This window comes from Aotus nancymaae, unplaced genomic scaffold (assembly GCF_030222135.1).
Source record: "Aotus nancymaae isolate 86718 unplaced genomic scaffold, 86718_ANA_hifiasm-v0.15.2.pri h1tg000028l, whole genome shotgun sequence".
Taxonomy (NCBI): domain Eukaryota; kingdom Metazoa; phylum Chordata; class Mammalia; order Primates; family Aotidae; genus Aotus; species Aotus nancymaae.
This window is the reverse complement of record NW_026988441.1, coordinates 35,599,568-35,621,200: the sequence shown is the minus strand read 5'-3', so window position 1 is coordinate 35,621,200 and position 21,633 is coordinate 35,599,568. Positions and strand designations below refer to the sequence as shown.

Below are 21,633 nucleotides of genomic sequence, written 5' to 3'. Positions count from 1 at the left end.
CTCATATGGTGAACAGCCCTACTGGATGTGAAACTTACAGTTGTTCTCCTATGGTGAACAGCCCTAATGGATGTGAAACTTACAGTTCTCATATAGTGAACAGCCCTAAAAGATGTGAAACTTACACTTGTTCTCATATGGTGAAAATCCCTAATGGATGACAAACTTACAGTTCTCATATGCTGAACAGCACTAATGGATGTGAAAATTACAGTTCTCCCATGGTGAACAGCACTAATGGATGTGACACTTACATTTGTTAACATATGGTGACACTTACAGTTGTTCTCATATGGTGAACAGCCCTAATGGATGTGAAACTTACAGTTCTCATATGGTGAACAGCCCTAATGGATGTGAAACTTACACTTCTCATATGTTGAACAGCCCTAATGGATGTGAATCTTACAGCTGTTCTGATACTGTGAACAGCCCTAATGGATGTGAAAATTACAGTTGTTCTTATATGGTGAAGACCCCTAATGGATGCGAAACTTACAATTGTTCTCATATGGGGAACAGCCCTAATGGATGTGAAACTTACAGTTCTCATATGGTGAACAGGCCTAATGGACGTGAAATTTACAGTTCTCATATGGTGAACAGCCCTAATGGATGTGAAACTTACAGTTCTCATATGGAGAACGACCCTAATAGATGTGAAACATACAGTTGTTCTGATATGGTGAACAACCGTAATGGATGTGAAACTTACAGATCGCATATGTTGAACAACCCTAATGGATGTGAAAATTACAGTTGTTCTCATATGGTGAACAGCCCTAATGGTTGTGAAACTTACAGTTCTCATATGGTGAACAGCCCTAATGGATGTGAAACTTACAGTTGTTCTCATATGGGGAACAGCCCTAATGGATGTGAAACTTACAGTTCTCATATGGTGAACAGCCCTAATGGATGTGAAACTTACAGTTCTCATATGGTGAACACCCCAATGGATGTGAAACTTATAGTTCTCATGTGGTGAACAGCACCAATGGATGTGAAACTTACAGTTCTCATATGGTGAACAGCCCTAATGGATGTGAAACTTACAGTGGTTCTCATATGGTGAACAGCCCTATTGGATGTAAAACTTACAGTTGTTCTCATATGGTGAATAGCCCTAATAGATGTGAAACTTACAGTTGTTCTCATATGGTGAACAGCCCTAATGGATGTGAAACTTACAGTTCCCATATGGTGAGCAGCCCTAATGGATGTAAAACTTACAGTTGTTCTCATATGGTGAACAATCCTAATGAATGTGAAACTTACAGTTTTTCTCACATGGTGAACAGCCCTAATGGATGTGAAACTTACAGTTCTCATATGGAGAACAACCCTAATAGATGTGAAACATACAGTTGTTCTGATATGGTGAACAACCGTAATGGATGTGAAAATTACAGTTGTTCTCATATGGTGAACAGCCCTAACGGTTGTGAAACTTACAGTTCTCATATGGTGAACAGCCCTAATGGATGTGAAACTTACAGTTGTTCTCATATGTTGAACAGCCCTAATGGATGTCAAACTTACAGTTCTCATATGCTGAACAGCACTAGTGGATGTGAAAATTACACTTCTCATATGCTGAACAGCCCTAATGGATGTAAAACTTACAGTTGTTATTATATGGTGAAAAGCCCTAATGTATGTGAAACTTACAGTTCTCATAAGGTGAACAGCCCTAATGGATGTGAAACTTACCGTTCTCATATGGTGAACAGCCCTAATGGATGTGAAACTTACAGTTGTTCTCATATGATGAAACTTACAGTTGTTCTCATATGGTGAACAGCCCTAATGGATGTGAAACTTACAGTTCTCATATGGTGAACAGTCCTAATGGATGTAAAACTTACAGTTGTTATCATATGGTGAAAAGCCCTAATGTATGTGAAACTTACAGTTTTCATAAGGTGAACAGCCCTAATGGATGTGAAACTTACAGTTCTCATATGGTGAACAACCCTTATGGATGTGAAACATACAATTGTTCTCATATGGTGAACAGCCCTAATGGATGTGAAACATACAATTGTTCTCATATGGTGAACAGCCCTAATGGATGTGAAACTTACAGTTGTTCTCATATGTTGAACAGCCCTAATGGATGTCAAACTTACAGTTCTCATATGCTGAACAGCACTAGTGGATGTGAAAATTACAGTTCTCATATGCTGAACAGCCCTAATGGATGTAAAACTTACAGTTGTTATCATATGGTGAAAAGCCCTAATGTATGTGAAACTTACAGTTCTCATAAGGTGAACAGTCCTAATGGATGTGAAACTTACAGTTCTCATATGGTGAACAGCCCTAATGGATGTGAAACTAACAGTTGCTCTCCTATGGTGAAACTTACAGTTGTTCTCATATGGTGAACAACCTTAATGGATGTGAAACTAACAGTTGTTCTCCTATGGTGAAACTTACAGTTGTTCTCATATGGTGAACAGCCCTAAATGATGTGAAACTTACAGTTGTTCTCATATGGTGAACAGCCCTAATGGATGTGAATATTACAGTTGTTCTCATATGGTGAACAACCCTAATGGATGTGAAACTTACAGTTGTTCTCATATGGTGAACAGCCCTAATGGATGTGAAACTTACAGTTCTCATATGGTGAACAGCCCTAAATGATGTGAAACTTACAGTTGTTCTCATATGGCGAACAGCCCTAATGGATGTGAATATTACAGTTGTTCTCATATGGTGAACAACCCTAATGGATGTGAAACTTACAGTTGTTCTCATATGGTGAACAGCCCTAATGGATGTCAAACTTACAGTTCTCATATGCTGAACAGCACTAATGGATGTGAAAATCACAGTTCTCATATGGTGAACAGCCCTAATGGATGTGAATCTTACAGTTGTTCTCATATGGTGAACAACCCTAATGGATGTGAAACTTACACTTCTCATATGTTGAACAGCCCTAATGGATGTAAAACTTCCAGTTGTTCTCATATGGTGAACAGCCCTAATGGATGTGAAACTTACAGTTCTCATATGGTGAACAGCTCTAATGGTTGTGAAACTTACAGTTCTCATATGGTGAACAATCTGTTCCTTCAGCAGTCACTCTTAACTAGTTAATGCAAGTTGCATTCACATAGGATGCACATCGATTTTTTCGAAATAATTCCAGTTTAGTTTGGGTGCAGTGGCTCACACCTGTAATCCCAGCACTTTCGGAGGCCGAGGTGGGTGGATCACGAGGTCAGGAGTTCTAGACCAGCCTGCCCAAAATGGTGAAACCCTGTCTCTACTAAAAATACAAAAATTAGCTGGGTTTGATGGAGGGGTTCCTGCAACCCCAGCTACTCAGGAGGCTGAGGCAGGAAAATTGTTTGAACCCAGGAGGTGGAGGTTGCAGTGAGCTGAGATGGCACCAATGCATTCTAGCTTGTGTGACAGAGCAAGACTCCGTCTCAAAAAAAAAAAAGAAAGAAAGAATTCTTTGGTTGGTTCTTTACTAGTGAGTGTAGAAAAAAAAAAAGAAAAGAAAGAAAGAATTCTAGCTTTCCCCACGGGTAGGAAGAGGGGCTTTACTATGTGTCACTGGCACCCACCCTCCTACTTCTGACAACCAAAAATTTTTCCAGATATTACCAATGTCTCCTGGAAGACAAAATCACATTCCGTTGATAACCACTGTTTGGAAGCATCATCTACTTTAATTCAGATTTTACAGTTACTCAGTCACATAGGGCATTTATTTCCAAGACACTAGAGGCTCAGAGAGGTGGTTTCTTTTTTTATCCGGAAAGTAGCAGAGGTGGGATTTGAACCCAGGCTGTCCAATACCAGTGTTTCCTCTTTTAACTGCTCTGTTGTGCTGCTTATAAAGTCATCATAGAATCACTTGAACCCGGGAGGCGGAGGTGGCAGTGAGCCGAGATCGTGCCATTGCACCCCAGCCTGGGCAACAAAAGTAAACTCCATCCCCTCAAAAAATAAAATTAAATTAAAAATTACAAAATAAAGTCATCATCCCAATACAAGGCTGGGCGCAGTGGCTCCCGCCTATAATTCTAGCACTTTGGGAGGCCGAGACAGGCGGATCACTTGAAATCAGGAGTTCAAGACCAGCCTGGCCAACATGGTGAAACCCCGTCACTACTAAAAATATAAAAATTAATCTGGTGTGGTGGTGCGCACCGGTAATCCCAGCTACTCGAGAGGCTGAGGCAGGAGAATCACTTGAGCCTGGGAGGTGGAGGTTACAGTGAATCAGCATCGCACCACTGCACTCTAGCTTGGGCAACAGAGCAAGACTCCATCTCAAAAAAAAAAAAAAAAAAAAGTCATCATTCAAATACAAGGAACAGAACTAGACTCCGAGGAAAGGGAGGACCTATCACCCAGAGGCAAGGAGCAGGAGCAGCAGAAAGAACCTTGACAGGGCTCATGCCGTGAACCCCCTCTCCCTGCCTGGGCTGGTTCCCTCCAAGGAGATACCTGGGGAATCGTCTCCCAGCAATGGGCAACCTGCCTGTTTAGGTGACAGGATTGGTGGCCATACCCACAGCAACCCCATCAATGCCATCTGCCTCTACGATACTGCAGATATGGAGAGAGAAGGTGGGCAGGTAGATGAGAAGGTTGGAGAGAGGATAAGGACCTGTCTATCTCTCCTGCCTACTCTTGAGGAAACAGATGTTTGCTTTTTTTTTTTTTTTTTTGAGACAGTCTTGCTCTATTGCCCGACTATAGTGCATCGGTGCAATCATGGCTCACTGCAGCCTCCAATTCTAGGCTGAAGCAATCTGCCCGCCTCAGCCTCCCAAGTAGCTGGAACTATAGGTGTATGCCACCATGCCCAGCTAATTTTTTTAATGGAGATGGGTTTTCACCATGGTACCCAGACTAATCTCAAACTCCTGGGATCAAGTGATCCTCCTTGGCTTCCTAAAGTGTTGGGATTACAGGCGGGAGCCACTGTGCCTGGCTTGTTTTTTGTTTTTGTTTTTGAGACAGGGTCTTGTTCTGTCACCCAGGCTGCAGTGCAATGGTGCAATCATAGTTCACTGCACTCTCCAACCTCTGGGCTGAAGCAATCTTCCTGCCTCAGCCTCTTGAGTAGCTGGGACTACAGTTATGCACTGCCATGCTGGGCTGTGAGTATTTACTAGTAAGGCAGAAGACACAGAGTCTACCTACACAGGCCTCAGATTCAAATAATGTCTCTTTTTTTTTAGATGGAGTCTCGCTCTGTCACCCAAGCTAGAGTGCAATGACGCAATCTCAGCTCACTGCAACCTCCGCCTCTTGGGTTCAAGCAATTCTCCTGCCTCAGCCTCCTGAATAGGTGGGATTACAGGTTTGCACCACTACACCTGGCTAGTTTGGGGTTTCACCATGTTGGCCAGGCTGTTCTCAAACTCCTGACCTCAATGATCCTCCCACCTCATCCTCCCAAACTTCTGTGATTACAGGTGTGATCCACTGTGCCCGGCCCAAATCACCTCTTGAAGCCTCATTTTCTTTTCTTCCTAAAATCAAGCCAATGGCAATCTTCCCAAAGCAGGAAACAAAATGCAGAGTGGGAGGAAAATGGAAGAAGTGGACTCCATTGGATTCAAGTCCCAATTATTCACTGTGTGATCTGGGGCAAGTCACTTAACCTCTCTGAGCCTTGTCTCCTTACACGCCCAATGGGGATAAGAGCACAGGGCTGTTGTGACGATGCAATGAAGTGATGCACCATGCAGGGTTAGGGAATAAGGATTTCATAAACTCCTGCTACTGGTTTTTATTATTACCTACCCATGGAACTGATGAGTGATGCTGGGGAGGAAGGGTCATGTGTCAACTGTCTGGTGGTTCCAAGTGTTCCTTGGTCTTTGGGTTGGGCAAAGACCACTGCATTGAAAGGCAGACCTGTGGAGGAAGAACCAGGGTGGTTATCACAGCAAGAAGTAAAAAGGAAAACACAAAATCTTTTCTTCTGAACTTGCTCTTCTTTCCATAGGAATCTCTGCATGATTCGTTCATTTACCATTTCATTTATTTAATATTTAGTCCAGACCCACAGTCACTCCTTTATCCAACCAGCGAATATGTCTTGAGTGCCTTTCATATGACAGCTTATTTTGAAACCAACCCAATAGTCTTATAGACAGTATATATATAAGTGTATATATATATTTATATATAGGTATAAATTTATATATAAATTTATATATATTTATTTATATATAAGTATTTTATATAATATATACATATATATGCATATATATATATAAGTATTTATATATATTTATATGTATAAATACCTGAAACTGACATTTGTTATTGTTTAACTCTTATTTTAGGTTCAGGGTTACATGTGAAGGCTTATTATATAGGTAAACTCATGTCACAGGGGTTTGTTGTACAAATGATTTCATCTTCCAGGTATAAAGCCTAGTACCCAATAGTTATTTTTTCTGCTCCTCTCCCTCCTCCCAAAGTTTACTGTGAAGTAGACCTCAGTGTTTGTGTTCATGAGTTCTCATCATTTAGCTCCAACTTATATGTGAGAACATGCAATATTTGGTTTTCTGTTCCTGAGTTAGTTTGCTAAGGATAATGGCCTCCAGCTCCATCTATGTTCTTGCAAAGGACAGGTTCTCGTTATTTTTTTGTGGTTGCATAGTATCCCATGGTGTGTATGTGTCACATTTTCTTTATCTAATCTGTCATTGATGGGCATCTAGATTGATTCCATGTCTTTGCTATTGTGAATAGTGCTGCAATGTACAATCACATGCATGTGTCCTTATGGTAGAATGATTTATATTCTTCTGGGTGTATATCCAATAATGAGATTGCTGGGTCAAATGGTAGTTCTACTTCTAGCTTTTTAAGGAATTGCCACACTGCTTTCCACAATGGTTGAACTAATTTACACTCACACCAACAGTGTATAAATGTTCCCTTTTCTTCACAATCTTGATAGGTTTTCTCCACCACCTCTGTTATTTTTTTTTATGTTTTAATAATAGCCATTCTGACTGGTGTCAGATGGTATCTCATTGTGATTTTGATTTGCATTTCTCTAATGATCAGTGATAGTGAGGATTTTTTTTCATATGCTTGTTGGCTACATGTATCTCTTTTAAAAAATGTCCTCTGTCCACTTTTTAATGGTGGTGTTTGTTTTTCTCTTGTAACTTTTCTTGAGTTCCTTATAGATGCTGGATATTAGATCTTTGTCAGATGCATAGTTTACAAATATTTTCTCCCATTCTGTGGGAAACTTACATTTGTTTTATCTGAGTTCCTTCCACATTACAGGACCCTCAGGCCTCTCAAATAGTATCAAAGAACCGAAGCTCAGCAGATCATCCCACCCAGACAATGAGATGCCAGACCCCTCATTCACCGTGATTGCTTCCTTACCCCTCCTGATTTTCTGCTATGCTACACATAATCACATTTCTTCCCTGCTATATAAACCTGTAATTTTAGTTGGTCAGGAGATGGATTTGAGACTGATCTTCCGCCTCCTTGGCTGTAGCCAAGGAGATTAAAGCAATAATTGTTGTCTCAGTGATTGACTTTCTGTGTGGTGAGCAGCAGGACCTAGCCTGGAACCCTGGTGTTTTAGTAACAATTCCAAGTCTGGGGAACAGAGTGAGTAATAAGACAAGTCTTTACTCCCTCAAGAAGTTTGTGTCCTAGTGGAGAAATCAGACAGTGATTCATACAATAGATAAATAAGTAATGTCCTTGCAGAGAGTGAAGGGGATTTTGAAGTAACTCTATTAATGGGAGAGAAGCATAATTTTGCATAGAGTCATCAGGGAAGACTTCTCACAGGAGGTGATATTTAAGGAGGGCCCTGAGAGATGAGAAGGTACTTATCACAGGGGAAGCGTGTTCGTGATGGAGGGAACAATATATGCAAAAGTCCAGAGGCTGGAATAAACCTGACCCACTTGAGGAATTTCAAGAAGGCCAGAGTGGCCAGAGCACATTGAGAAATCATGGTTGGAGTGTAAGGTGAGACCAACCAGGTAAGCAGAGGTCAGACCTAACAAGAAGAAAGAAGAGGAAGGGTTGTAAACCAATGATTGTATGAAGTTGAGATGTTCTTGGAAGTGCAGTGGAAAGTCACTGGAGGATTTGAAGCAAAGGGTAAGGGTTGTGATCAGGTTAGCATTATTAAGAGGTAATTCTCCCAGAAAGCAAGGAAGTGCTCAAAGACTAAGGAGATGATGTTACAAGGGCAATGAAGAGGCTATAAAGTTCTCAAGATCAGCAGAGCATGGTGGCTAACGCCTGTAATCCTAGCACTTTGAGAGGCTGAGGTGGGTGGGTCACCTGAGGTCAGGAGTTCCAGACAAGCCTGGCCAACATGGTGAAACCCCGTCTCCACCAAAAATACAAATTATCTGGGTAATCCCAGTTACTTGGGAGGCTGAGGCAGGAGAATCGCTAGAACTTGGGAGGTGAAGGTTGCCGTGAGCCGAGATTGCGCCACCGCACTCCAGCCTGGGTGACAGAGCCAGACTCTATCTCAATACATACATACATACATACAAAGATACATACATGCATACATACATACACAAACAAAGTCCTCAAAATCAGAGGCTATGATTTCAAACTATACGACAAGGCTACAGTAACCAGAACAGCATGATACTGGTACAAAAATGGACACATAGACCAATGGAATACAATAGAGAGCCCAGAAACAATGCCACACACCTACAACCATCTGATCTTCAACAAAGCTGACAAAAACAAGCAATGGGGAAATGATTCCCTATTCAATAAGTGGTGCTGGGATAACTGGCTAGCCATATGTAGAAGACTGAGACTGGGCCCCTTCATTACACCATATACGAAAATCAAGTCAAGATAGAGTAAAGACTTAGATGTAAAACTAAGACTATAAAAACTCTGGAAGATAACCTAGGAAATGCCATTCTAGACATAGGACCTGGCAAAGATTTCATGACAAAGATACCAAAAGCAATCACAGCAAAAACAAAAATTGACAAATGAGATTTAATTAAACTTCAAAGCTCGGCACAGCAAAAGAAACTATCAACAGAGTAAACAGACAACCCACAGAATGAGAGAAAATAATTGCAAAGTATGCATCTGACAAACGTCTAATATCCAGAATCTATAAGGAACTTAAATTAACAAGCAAAAAAACAAATAACCCTACTAAAATGTGGGCAAAGGACATGAGCAGACACTTTTTGTTCATTAGACAAAGATGGCTCAAGCCCAGGAGGCAGAGGTTGCAGTGAGCTGTGATCGCCACACTGCACTCCAGCCTGGATGACAGAGCAAGACTTTGTCTCAAAAAAAAAAAAAAAAAAAAAGTGCATGGCACCTCCAACCTCTTTCTCTTGCTCCTACTCTGGACGTACGATGTGCTGGCTCCCCGCTTGCCTTCGCCATGATTGTACATTTCCTCAGGCCTCCCCAAAAGCCAAGCAGATGCCACCATGCTTCCTGTACAGCCTGTGGAATCATGAGCCAATTAAATCTCTTATCTTTATAAATTACCCAGTCTCAGGTATTTCTTTGTAGCAAAGAGAGAATGGACTAATTCATCTATAAAACCTCTGATCTTAAAGATAATACTATTTAGGACAAGGCAATCGTAAGTACTTATATAGCTATTGAATATAATAGGTACTTTAAGAAATGAGCTAATTTAAAGAAAAGCTTTAGATTCATAATATGCAGGTGCTACAAGAATATTTTTAAATGACCATGAGGCAGGTCACGGTGGTTCACGCCTGTAATTGCAGCACTTTGAGAGACTGAGGTGGGTGGGATCACCTGAGGTCAGGAGTTCGAGAGCAGCCTGGCCAACATGGTGAAACCCCATCTCTGCTAAAAGTACAAAAAAATTAGCCGGGCATGGTGGTACCTGCCTGCAATCCCAGCTACTTGGGAGGCTGAGGCAAGAGAATTGCTTAAACCTGGGAGGCAGAGGTTGCAGTGAGCTGAAATTGCACCACTGCACTCCAGCTTGGGTGACAGAGTGAGACTTGGTCTCAAAAAAAGAAAAAAGACTATGGAATGTGAATGACTGAAATTGAAATTTTGAATTTGGGGAAAACTTTTCTCAGACGTGTATTTTCATAGCTACAATCCTCACCAAGAAAAACACACACACACACACACACACACACACACACACACACGGTCCTACTAAATGGCAGTAAATTTTTTCATATACTCCTGATAGATTATTTTACTCCCTTGAAACTTCTGAGATGGAAGAAGCCAGCTTCCTAGGACTCCAGGGAGGAGAGGAATTTACGATAAGATAGAGCAATCCCAGTTCCTTAGAGTAACTAGCCAAACCCCTGTCAACCAAAATAGCAAACAGAGAGAAGTTCTCTAAAGGAAAATATGCTCATTTGGAAACAGAACATTGCAGTGGGAATATGCATTCCACTGTAAACTACGTGCATATTCAGGAAGGTAGAGGAAGACAAAGCTTTTTAAAGGAAACAGTGAGGAGAATTGCATAATAGTTTTGAAATATTTGTCCTTGGCTACGAAGATCCATAACAAGGGTGATACGTTTTCTGTAGAGACAGCGTCTTGGGTTGAAGCGATCCTCTTGCCTCAGCCTCCCACACTGCTGGGATTACAGGTGTGAGCCACCGTGCCGAGGTTCCTGGCCAGGTGCACTTGCAGGAGTATTTTTGTGTAAGGTTGAGATGGTCTTTGTACAAGGTTGTGGCTTTTGGAGTCTTTCGTGATAGTCGTTATCAGGCATAAAAGCATGAGAACCCTCCCTTCCTGGCCTTCCCCAGCTCTATTTGCTCCCTTCATTCATGCCACACATATTTACTACACAACTACTGAGGAAGGAGAGCTAAGCACCTAAGGCCACCTCCCCCTTGACTTCCACATTGCATTTCAATAGGAGAAGTAAAGACTGGCAGACTGGGCGCCACCTTTAATTGCCCTCCTAAAGATCACAGGCATGGTATGGAGGAATCTTTCTGGAAGGCATTGTTTTTACTTAAACAGGATCAAACCCCCGCCTAAGCCACATACCCCATGGCTACTCCATGGACCAGACCCTTTCACATGTAGTTTCTAGAGTTGTAAGCCCAAGACCCTTTCATGTGTAATTTCTAGAGTTGTAAACCCAAGACCCTTTCACGTGTAATTTCTAGAGTTGTAAACCCAAGACCCTTTCACGTGTAATTTCTAGAGTTGTAAGCCCAAGACCCTTTCACGTGTAATTTCTAGAGTTGTAAACCCAAGACCCTTTCACGTGTAATTTCTAGAGTTGTAAGCCTTTATAAGGGCATGGATTTTCTTTGTCCAGGGGCTATTTGGGGCATCCAGATCATCACAGCTCCTGGCCGAATAAATCACCACTTCCTTCCCAGTTCGGTGTTTGAGAGGTTTGTTTCGAGACCTTTCCTGCTTTACAACTACCTGCCAGGTACTGGGACAGGCTGCATTTGGCAACGTCGGAAGATATTTTTGGTTGGTGGGATTGCTGCTGCCACCAACCTGGTAGGGAAGCTGGGATACTCCTCAGCATTGGACTAATATACATGACAGCCCACCCTACCTTCCCAGAGAACTGTGAGACCCACATCCATTGACATATGTGCTGGGACTGAGAAACTTCGCTTTGGTGGGACTGGTCCAGGTTGTAGCATACAAGGTTGTTGCCATGGAGACAGGCAGGTAAGGAACTAGTTCAGTGGGTTGAAAGCAGCATCCAAAGTAAATAAAGAAGAGAATAAAATAGAATAAAAAGGCATCAGGGGGCAGGCGCGGCGGCTCACATCTGTAATCTCAGCACTTTGGGAGGTCAAGGCGGGTGGATCACCTGAGGTCAGCAGTTCAAGACCAGCCTGACCAACATGGTGAAACCCCCGTCTCTATTAAAAATGCAAAAAAATTAGACAGGCATGGTGACGGGCACCTGTAATCCCAGCTACTCAGGAAGTTGAGGCAGGAGAATTGCTTGAAGCTGGGAGGTGGAGGTTGCAGTGAGCTGAGATCACGCCCCTGCACTCCAGCCTGGACGACAGAGAGAAGACTCCATCTCAAATAAATCAATAAATAATTATATATAAAATATAAATTAGCTGGACATGGTGGCGCATATCTATAATCCCACCTACTCGGGAGGATGAGACAGGAGAATCGTTTGAGCCCAGGAGGTGGAGGTTGCAGTGAGCTGAGATCGCACCATAGCACTCCAGCCTGGGTGACAGAGTCTCTGTCCCAAAAAACAAAAACAGAAACAAAAATATGGTAGTTGGCTTGATTTAGTCATTATACATTGTATATACTAAAACATCACATTGTAACCCATAAGTATATACAATTATTTTTTGTCAATTAGGAAAAAGTATTTTCCGGCCAGGCACGGTGGCTCATGTCTGAAATCCCAACACTTTGAGAGGCCAAGACAGGTGGATCACCTGAGGTCAGGGTTCGAGACCAGCCTGACCAAAATAGTGAAACCCCGTCTCTACTAAAAATACAAAAATTTGCCCAGTGTGGTGGCACATGCCTGTAATCCCAGCTACTCAGGAGGCTGAGGCAGGAGAATTGTTTGAATCCAGGAGGCGGAGGTTGCAGGGAGCCAAGATCGTGCCATTGCACTTCAGCCTGGGAAACAAGAGTGAAAGCCCATCTCAAAGAAAAAAAGAAAAGAAAAGAAAAGAAAAAAGTATTTTCATCATGCATCTGTAAGCAAAACTGCAATGTATTTCTTACCATGGATCCCAGTCTAAAAAGACTACGTTAGCTCTACCTGCCTTCTCTACCTACCCGGGAGGTGGAGGGTGCAGTGAGCCAAGATCATGCCATTGCACTCCAGCCTGGGCAACAAGAGCGAGACTTCATCTTAAAAAAAAAAAAAAAGATAATAGGATGTACCTCCTATTATCCTCCAAGTTGTTATGAGGATTTAATGAATTCATATCTGCAAAGAGCTTAAAAGAGTGCACACCAGGCATGGTGGCTCACGCCTGTAATCCCAGCAGTTTGGGAAGCCGAGGTGGGTGGATCACAAGGGCAGGAGTTCGAGATCAGCCTGGCTAACATGGCAAAACCCCTGTCTCTACTAAAAATACAAAAAATTATCCAGGCATGGTGGCGCACGCCTGTAGTCCCAGCTATTCAGGAGGCTGAGGCAGGAGAATCGCTTGAGCCCAGTAGGTGGAGGCTGCAGTGAGCCGAGATCACACCACTCCACTCCAGACTGGGCGACAGAGCAAGATTCCATCTCAAAAATAAAAAAGGAGTGCCTGGCACATGTTAGTGTTCCCTGTTAGCTATTATTATTTTCATGACTTGCTCTAGAATAGCACTTATCCCAGAGTGTCATTCTTTTTATTATTAGGGGAAGGGAGCCATATGGGTTCAGAATCATCGAAAGGGGGTGGATCAGAACCAGAATAATGACAGGAAGCAAAATAATGACAGGCTCAGATGCACCGCGTGTTGGGGGCAGGGTTGGCAAGGCTGCAAGCACTAGGACAAATGCTCCAGAACAGGTCCGACAAAGGGTTAAATGAAGCAGATGGGATTGTTCAGGGTGGGATGAAAGGTCCAGGAAGGGTGGGGACAACCAGGCAGGCTGCCTCCCTGCACTGCAGTGTTTGTTTCATTGACAAGCGGGAGGCCCAGCTCCACTCAGGTATGTGGCCAGACCAGCCAGGGCAGCCCCCTGGACCTCTCATCCCAGGCAGAGATGAGAGAGGGACAGGGTGGGGCCCACCAGCCCAGGACGGCCCCTGGCCCACCTCCTCTCCCACCCAGGAGGGGCTAAGCCACCTTGGACAATAGGCTGAGTCCCCTGGCCCCACCCAGCCCCCCTGGCCCAGCCTGTCCCCACAGGGACTGCTGGAGGTCCTTGGAGGATGTTGGTACCAACTGCTCCTTTGTCTCGCTACCTACCCTAGAAAGAGCAAGCTGGCGAGGCACAGTGGCTCACACCTATAATCCCAGCACTTTGGGAGTCTGAGGCAAGTGGATAACGAGGTCAGGCGTTCAAGACCAGCCTGGCCAACATGGCAAAACCCTGTCTCTACTAAAAATACAAAAATTAGCTGGGCATGGTGGCGCATGCCTGTAGTCCCAGCTACTTGGGAGACTGAGGCAGGTGAATCACTTGAGCCCGAGAGTTGGAGGTTGCAGTGAGCCGAGATGGTGTCACTGCACTCTAAGTGACTATTCCTCTACCTCCCTCTCACGTGTAAATTGTGTATTCACTGAAAGGCTGATCAAAGACTCAAAACGATGCAACCATTTGTCTCTTTTCTACCAACAACCTGGAAGCCTCCCCAACACCCCCACAACCACTTCAAATTGCCCTGCCTTTCCAGACCAAACCATTATATGTCTCACACATATTGACTGATGTCTCATGTCTCCCTAAAATGTATAAAGGCAAGCTGAACCCTGGCCACCTTGGGCAAATGTCATCAGGACCTCCTAAGGCTGTTATAAGCGTGTTCTTAACCTTGGCAAAATAAACTTTCTAAATGGATGGAGACCTGTCTCAAATACTTTGGGTTCACCATACAAATAAAATCAAATCAGTATCTCCAAGAGACATCTGCACCCGCTCCACGTTCATTGTAGCGTAATTCACAGTAGTCAAGGTATGGAAACAATTTAAGGGCCGGATGTGATGGCTCACACCTGTAATCTCAGCACTTTGGGAGGCTGAGGCAGGTGGATCACAAGGTCAAAAGTTCAAGACTATCCTGGTCAACATGGTCAAAACCTGTCTCTACTAAAATTACAAAAATTAGCCGGGTGTGGTGGCAGGCGCCTGTAATTCCAGTTACTTGAGAAGCTGAGGCAGGAGAATCACTTGAACTTGAGAGGCAGAGGTTGCAATGAACCAAGATCACGCTACTGCATTCCAGCCTGGGCGACAGACCGAGACCCTGTCTCAAAAAAAAAAAATTTAAGTGTCCACCAATGGATGAACAGACAAAGAAATTGTAGTTGATCTAGAGTCGAATATAAAAGAAAGAAATTCTGCCATATGTGACATCATGGATGAACTGGAGGACATTATGCTAAGTGAAATAAGCCAGCCACAGAAAGGTAGTTACTGCATAATCTCATTTATATGTGGAGTCTAAAAAAGTCAGCCTCAGCTCACACTGGGCAGGGTGGCTCCACCTGTAATCTCGGCATTCTAGGAGGCCAAGGGATGTGGATCACCTGGGGTCAGGAGTTTGAGATCAGCCTCAGTGAAACCTCGTCTCTACTAAAAAGACAAAATGAGTCAGGTGTGGTGGTGCACACCTGTAACCCCAGCTACTTGGGAGGCTGAGGCAGGAGAATTGCTTGAATCTGGGAGGCAGAGGTTGTGGTGAGCTGAGATGGTGCCATTGCACTCCAGCCTGGACACAAGAGCAAAACTCATCTCAATCAATCAATCAATAAAATCAACCTCCTAAAAGCAGAGAGTAGAATGGTGGTTGCAGGTGACTGTAGGGGGTGGGGGAAATGGGCAGATGTTGGTGAAAGGGCATCTTTTTTGTTTTTTGAGACAGTCTTGCTCTGTCACCCAGGCTGGAGTGCAGTGGCATGATCTTAGCTCACTGAAACCTCCGCCTCCTGGGTTCAAGAGATTCTCCTGCCCTCAGCCTCCTGAGTAGCTGGGATTATCCAGCTAATTTTTGTACTTTTGGTGGAGGCAGGGTTTTCACCATGTTGGTGAGGCTGGTCTCAAACTCCTGACCTCATGATCTGCCCGCCTAGGCCTCCCAAAGTGCTGGGAGTACAGGGGTGAGCCACCGCGCCCGGCCGTGTTGTTTTTTCCCAATTCGCAACCACTTTATTGTTTTACAATCGCCTCCCACCCTTCTCGCATGCACCTCACACCTTCCACCAATATCACACCCGTGCCCATTCACATCTCTTACTCATGCACCAATTCTGTCACCTAATTCCTGTTACTAACTCCTGGTGCCCTCAGTGGTCAAGACTCTCAACCTCACTATTGCCCACGCGCCGGCACTAACTGACACTCAAACTCCTCATCGTCCTATTTGTCCGAACAGTAAACTTGATTGTGAGACATGACTGCTCCATCTGCGAGCCTTCAGCCCCAAGCCGCCAACTTCCCAGCAGCTCCCAGCAGCACGTGGGTATAAAGTTTAGTTATGCAGGATAAACAAGTTCTGGAGACCTAATATAAAGCATGGTGAGTCTAGGTAGTAACACTGTATTATATACTTGAAATATGCTAAAAGAAGGCTGGGTGCAGTAGCTCATGCCTGTAATCCTAGCACTTTGGGAGGCTGAGGCGGGTGGATCACCTAAGGTCAGGAGTTCGAGACCAGCCTGGCCAACATGATGAAACCACATATCTACTAATACAAAAAATTAGCTGGGCATGGTGGCACGTGCCTGTAATCCCAGCTACTCAGGAGGCTGAGGCAGGAGAATTGCCTGAACCCAGGAGGCGGAGGTTGCGGTGAGCCGAGATCGCGCCATTGCACTCCAGCCTGGGTAACAAGAGCGAAACTCCACCTCAAAAAAAAAAAAAAAAAAACGATGTGAGATGATGATGGGTATGGTTTTTCTTCTGTTGCTTTTTTTTTTTGTTTTTAAGATAGAGTCTTGCTCTGTTGCTCAGGCTGGAGTGCAGTAGCGCAATCTCAGCTCACTGCAGCCTGTGTCCCGAGTTCCAGCGATTCTCCTGTCTCAGCCTCCTGAATAGCTGGGATTACAGGCGCTCACCACCGCGCCCAACTAATTTCTTGCATGTGTTTTTAGTAGAGACAGGGTTTCGCCATGTTGGCCAGATTGCTCTCAAACTCCTGACCTCAGGTGATCTGCCCACCTCAGCCTCCCAAAGTGCTAGGATTACAGGCGTGAGCCACTGCTCCTGGCCCTTCCTGTTTGAACTTCTGTCCTCTCATCTGTAAAATGGGGACAGTCATCTGGACCACTGAATCTATAGTCAGCATGAGTGCACCCCTGGATAAACCTGTGTCTGGCCTGGCCCTTGGGTCTCCAGGGAGGTAGGAAGAATCTCCTTCACTTGCTCAACCCACCCTGGGAGAACCAAGTGACCAGAAGAACCCATTGAGCATAAAGAATGCCCAGGCTGGCTGGGCGCAGTGACTCAGGCCTGTAATCCCAGTACTCTGGAAGGCTGAGGTGGGCAGATCACTAGAGGCCAGGAGTTTGGGAACAGCCTGGCCAACATGTTGAAACCCCGTCTCTATTAAAAACAAAAATTAGCCAGGTGTGGTGGCGCACACCTGTAATTCCAGATACTTGGGAGGCTGAGGCAGGAGAATCGTTTAAACCCAGGAGGCAGAGGTTGCAGTGAGCCGAGATCACACCATTGCACTCCAGCGTGGGTGACAGAGTGAGACTCCATCTCAAAACACACACACGGCCGGGTGCAGTGGCTCACACCTGTAATTCCAGCACTCTGGGAGACCAAGCCGGGTGGATCATCTGAGATCAGGAGTTCAAGACCAGCCTGGCCAACATGGTGAAATCCCATCTCTACTAAAAATACAAAAATTAGCCAGACGTGATGGTGGGTGCCTGTAATCCCAGCTACTTGGGAGGCTGAGTCAGGAGAATCACTTGAATCTGGGAGGCGGAGGTTGCAGTGAGCTGAGATCGCACTATTCCACTTCAGCCTGGGCAACAGGAGCAAAAAACTCCATCTCAAAAAAAAAAAAAAAGAAAGAAACACACAAAAAGAGAGAGAGAGAACGTCCAGGCCTACCCCTCCTGGACCCATCATCTTCCTTTGTTACCCAGCAACTGGGAAGAGAAGTAACTTTATCTTTCCAGGACTGGAGGAAACAGTAAGCAAACATTTCTGCTTCTTGGTGACCCAAAAGTGATGAAAGATAAACTGCAACTCTGGAAGGGCAGGTTAGACTCAGAACCCACCTCACAGTTTCAATCACCCCCAGTACACACACCCACTCCCACCAATGCCCCCTTCCCTTGATAATCCACCTCCCCGGACTTCACATCCCCCTGGCCAGGCCTGGGCTGGGACAACCACCACTGTTCTGGGACCCAGGAAGGGGCTCAGCAGGGCTCGGTGAGATCACCCTATGTTCCGTGTCTTCCCAGCCCTGCTGCTGGGACGGGCGGTACAGGACTCATTTCCTTAGCGGGCCAGGGGGAGATTCACGTACCCAGAAACTGCCAGGAGAGGAGAAATCCTCAACCTTCAGTCTCTTCCCAGGCAAAGGATAGAAACAAGCATTTAGGAATCATCCAGAAACTGGAGTTGGAATCCTGGCTGGGTGACTTTAAACAAAAGACTCAACCTCTCTGAGCCTGTTTTCGCTTCTGCAAAATGGCGGGTAACTGTGCCCCCGTGTTCACCCATCAGGCACGTTCAATTGAGACAATACAGGTAAAGCACAGGCACATATTATATAGAAGGTGTACCATATAAAATGACGGTGGCAGGGCGCAGTGGCTCACACCTGTGATCCCAGCACTTTGGGAGGCTGAGGCAGGTGGATTACCTGAGATCAGGAGTTTGAGACCAACCTGACCAACATGGTGAAACCCCGTCTCTACTAACAAAAAAAAAAAAAAAAAAATTAGCCAGACGTGGTAGCAGGTGCCTGTAATCCCAGCAACTCAGGAGGCTGAAACAGGAGAATTGCTTGAGCCTGGGAGGCGAAGGTTGCAGTGACCGAGACCATGCCACTACTCTCCAGACTGGGCAACAGAGCAGGACTCCATCTCAAATAAATATATCAATAAAATAAAATAAAATGGTCACAGAGGTCATTTGGGCTCTTGGAGTTTCTCAGCCACAGGGTGGATGGACAGGCAAGTGGTAGGTGGATTTCCCCCAGCTCTGGAATCCTTTTAAAAATTGCTTTCTGGGGAGAAGGAAATTCAGAGAAGTTAGGTGTGTGGCCCAAGGACGCAGAGCTTGCCAGCAGTGGACTCAGATTTACAGCCAGGGATTAAGAGAGTCTTCTCCAGCATTTTATGTCAAAAATCCTACATGATGTCTGGACTGATTCCAGGGGAATCCCTTGGGGAGGGACTGATGTGGCTGGAGCAGGGTGTCCTCCCTGGGACAGGAGCAGGGATCTACCCAATGCAAACAGCCCCCAGCATCAGACCCTGAATGAACCTTGGGGACAAATGCCATTAACAGCCTCTGTTGGTGGTAACCTGCTTTGAGTACAGGTCAGGGGGACACGCCCCACTGGAGGTGGTGGGGTTGTCCTGTACAAACCCGCCCACCATTCAGGCCATTGTGTGGAGGCCTCACAATGGTGTCTCACAAAGCTCTCCCTCCGTCCTGGGCTGCCCTGGGCTGCCCGGCCTCTGGTGACTCAGGGCTGGGGGACTGGGGTGCCTTCCCCACCTGCTCCTCAGGCTAGCTCGGGGGCCTAGGTGGGGAAGGGCATGGGGGCAGGTGAATCACAGGCTGCCTGTATCCCCCACCCCAAACCCTTAAGGCCCCTCGAGGCCTCACCTCTGTTTCCAGGCCAAGCCATGAGAAACAGCCCTTCCTCCTCCTCTGAGTAAATGAACAGACACCTAAGCAGGCAGCTCCCCATAGATCTCCCCATCTGCAAGCCTCAGTTTGTCTTGGACACCAGGGTTGTTTGGTGAAAAAGCCCCAACTTCTTACCTCCGGAGGCAGCCAGAGTAAAATGAGTCCTGGGTGGGTTTGGGCAGCCCTGGGTCCAGGTATGAACAATCTTGAAACTTCTCTGTGGGGAAGAGACTGGCTCCCTCAACCCAGCAACAACACAGAAACACCAAGCTGGATGCCAGCCCTTCCCTGAGCCCGGGGTCTTTTCTCCGGGCAGTAATGTACAGCCTAATCTCCTAAAACGACCAACAGCCCTGAAAGACCCCTTTGGACCCAGGAACACGCCTCCCACAACCCTCCCACGCTGCCTTTCTGCTTCCAGTCCTTCCCTCGGCGTCTCCCCTTCACACAGCCCATATACACACAGCTCACTCAAAACGACCCAGATACACCTGACGGCTCCCTGCCTCCTGGCCCGTGCCCACTCCAACCCCCGTGCCGGAACGCCCTTCTCTTTTGCTCCTAAGTCTGCCTGTAAAATTCCAACCCTGTATAATTCAGATGCCACTCTGCAGTTTAAGAAACCCCTCCCCCCGCCACCCTCACCCCATCAGTGCCTCTTAGCAAAGTTCCTGCTCAGCCCTGTACCCCGAGGGACTGGATGCCCCAGTCTCTCTCTCCCACCAGACGGGAGCTCCTGGAACCCTGCGGTGGTGACCTGCTTATTTCTCTCCCTGAGAGCTGGGCACAGGTACTGGGACTGGGGATGTCGCCAAAACCCCCTCAGGGAGTGAGTGTGTGAGTGAGCCGGTGATGGATGAATCCCGGGGCGTTTCCACACCCATCTCGGCCGATACCAAATCCACAATACAGCGGTTTTGCGAACTCGCCCACATCACTACAGAAAATGCAGATTCATTGGGCCGGGGGTGGGGGGCGAGGGTGGAGGAGGCATTTACAGAAAAGGAAAAGCAAAAGAAGACCTCCCGGCTGTTCCGGCTGGGGCTTAGGAATCGCAGGTCACCTGTCCTACCAGCCTCTCTCCCAGAGGAATCCGTCCAGCTCCTCAATGAGTCCCAGCCCAGTCCCGCTTACCTGGCCTGCAGGTGAAGAGGAGGCTCACGGCCAGTGCTAGCAGGGGCCTGCGTCGGTGCCCTGGGTGTGCAGGGCCCTCCCGGCCCATCCTCCTGCCCGCCCAGGCTGTGCTCCTCAACCCCCGAGAGAGTCCCTGAGACTGAACCCAGCCCAGTCTGGCCCCAGCTGCAGGGAGGGCGGTGAGAACACACCTTGCTGACCTTCTCAAGAGGGGCAGGGCTTGCCCTAGAGGGAAGCAGTGGGTGCCTTCCTGGCAAAGGTCAGCTGGCATGATTCACTGCACTTGGTGACTGACACTCACAGGCTGATGCCCTCTGAGAGCAGTGGCCGGAGGGAACCCCCACCACGGGCAAACAGAGCCTGACTCCAGAGTCTGTTGCCAAACTGGGGGTCCCTCTGGGCTTGAAGGAAAACAAGGACCCAGGCATAAAACTGTCCCGGTCTCCAAAGCCCCCAGCTTCTACCTGACACCCTCCTGCGCAGGGACTGGCACAGCCAGACTAGAGTTGGGTGGACCCTCCGCGGGGGAGGCACGGCTGCCTCTGGAGGGTTCTGGAATGTTCAGGAGTGTAGGGGAGGCTGCATTCCCACGCAGGAACTCCCTGGCTGCCAGGGGAGCTGAGGGCCGGCCTTCTCGTACCTCTCCAAAGCTCCACAGAGCCACACCCGCTCTGAGCCCCCACAAAACCACCTTGGGGGCTGCAGACCCTCACTCCCCAGTCAAGCTCTTTAACTGCCCTTGACAGCAGCAGAGAGGCAAGGAAAGGGCCAGTGGGGGATTCAGGGAGGGGCTTGGAGGTTCTTCCTCCTCCTCACCAGTCCTGTAACCTCCAGCGGCTTCTCACCACCCTGGGCCTGAGTGATTACAACAGTCATCCCAGAAGCAGGCTCTACCCCACAAATCGGCCCAGCACAGATTGCAGGATGATTTTTTTTTTTTTTTTTTTTTGAGACAAAGTCTTGCTCTGTCACTCAGACTGGAGTGCAATGGCTCACTG

General features: G+C 46.4%; 1 protein-coding gene across 1 annotated transcript in view; it reads right to left on the bottom strand.

Annotated features, from left to right (window-relative positions):
• The window catches only part of LOC135276825 (mucin-16-like), a 33,631-nt gene extending 12,908 nt beyond the window's left edge, over positions 1-20,723 (bottom strand). The window contains exons 1-2 of the mRNA XM_064382144.1: positions 20,636-20,723; positions 5,785-5,898 (exon numbers count right to left, since the gene is read on the bottom strand). Of these exons, the coding sequence (XP_064238214.1) occupies positions 5,785-5,898; positions 20,636-20,723 (202 nt within the window). The remainder of the gene's footprint in view (positions 1-5,784; positions 5,899-20,635) is intronic.
• Between the last annotated feature and the right edge of the window lie 910 nt (positions 20,724-21,633).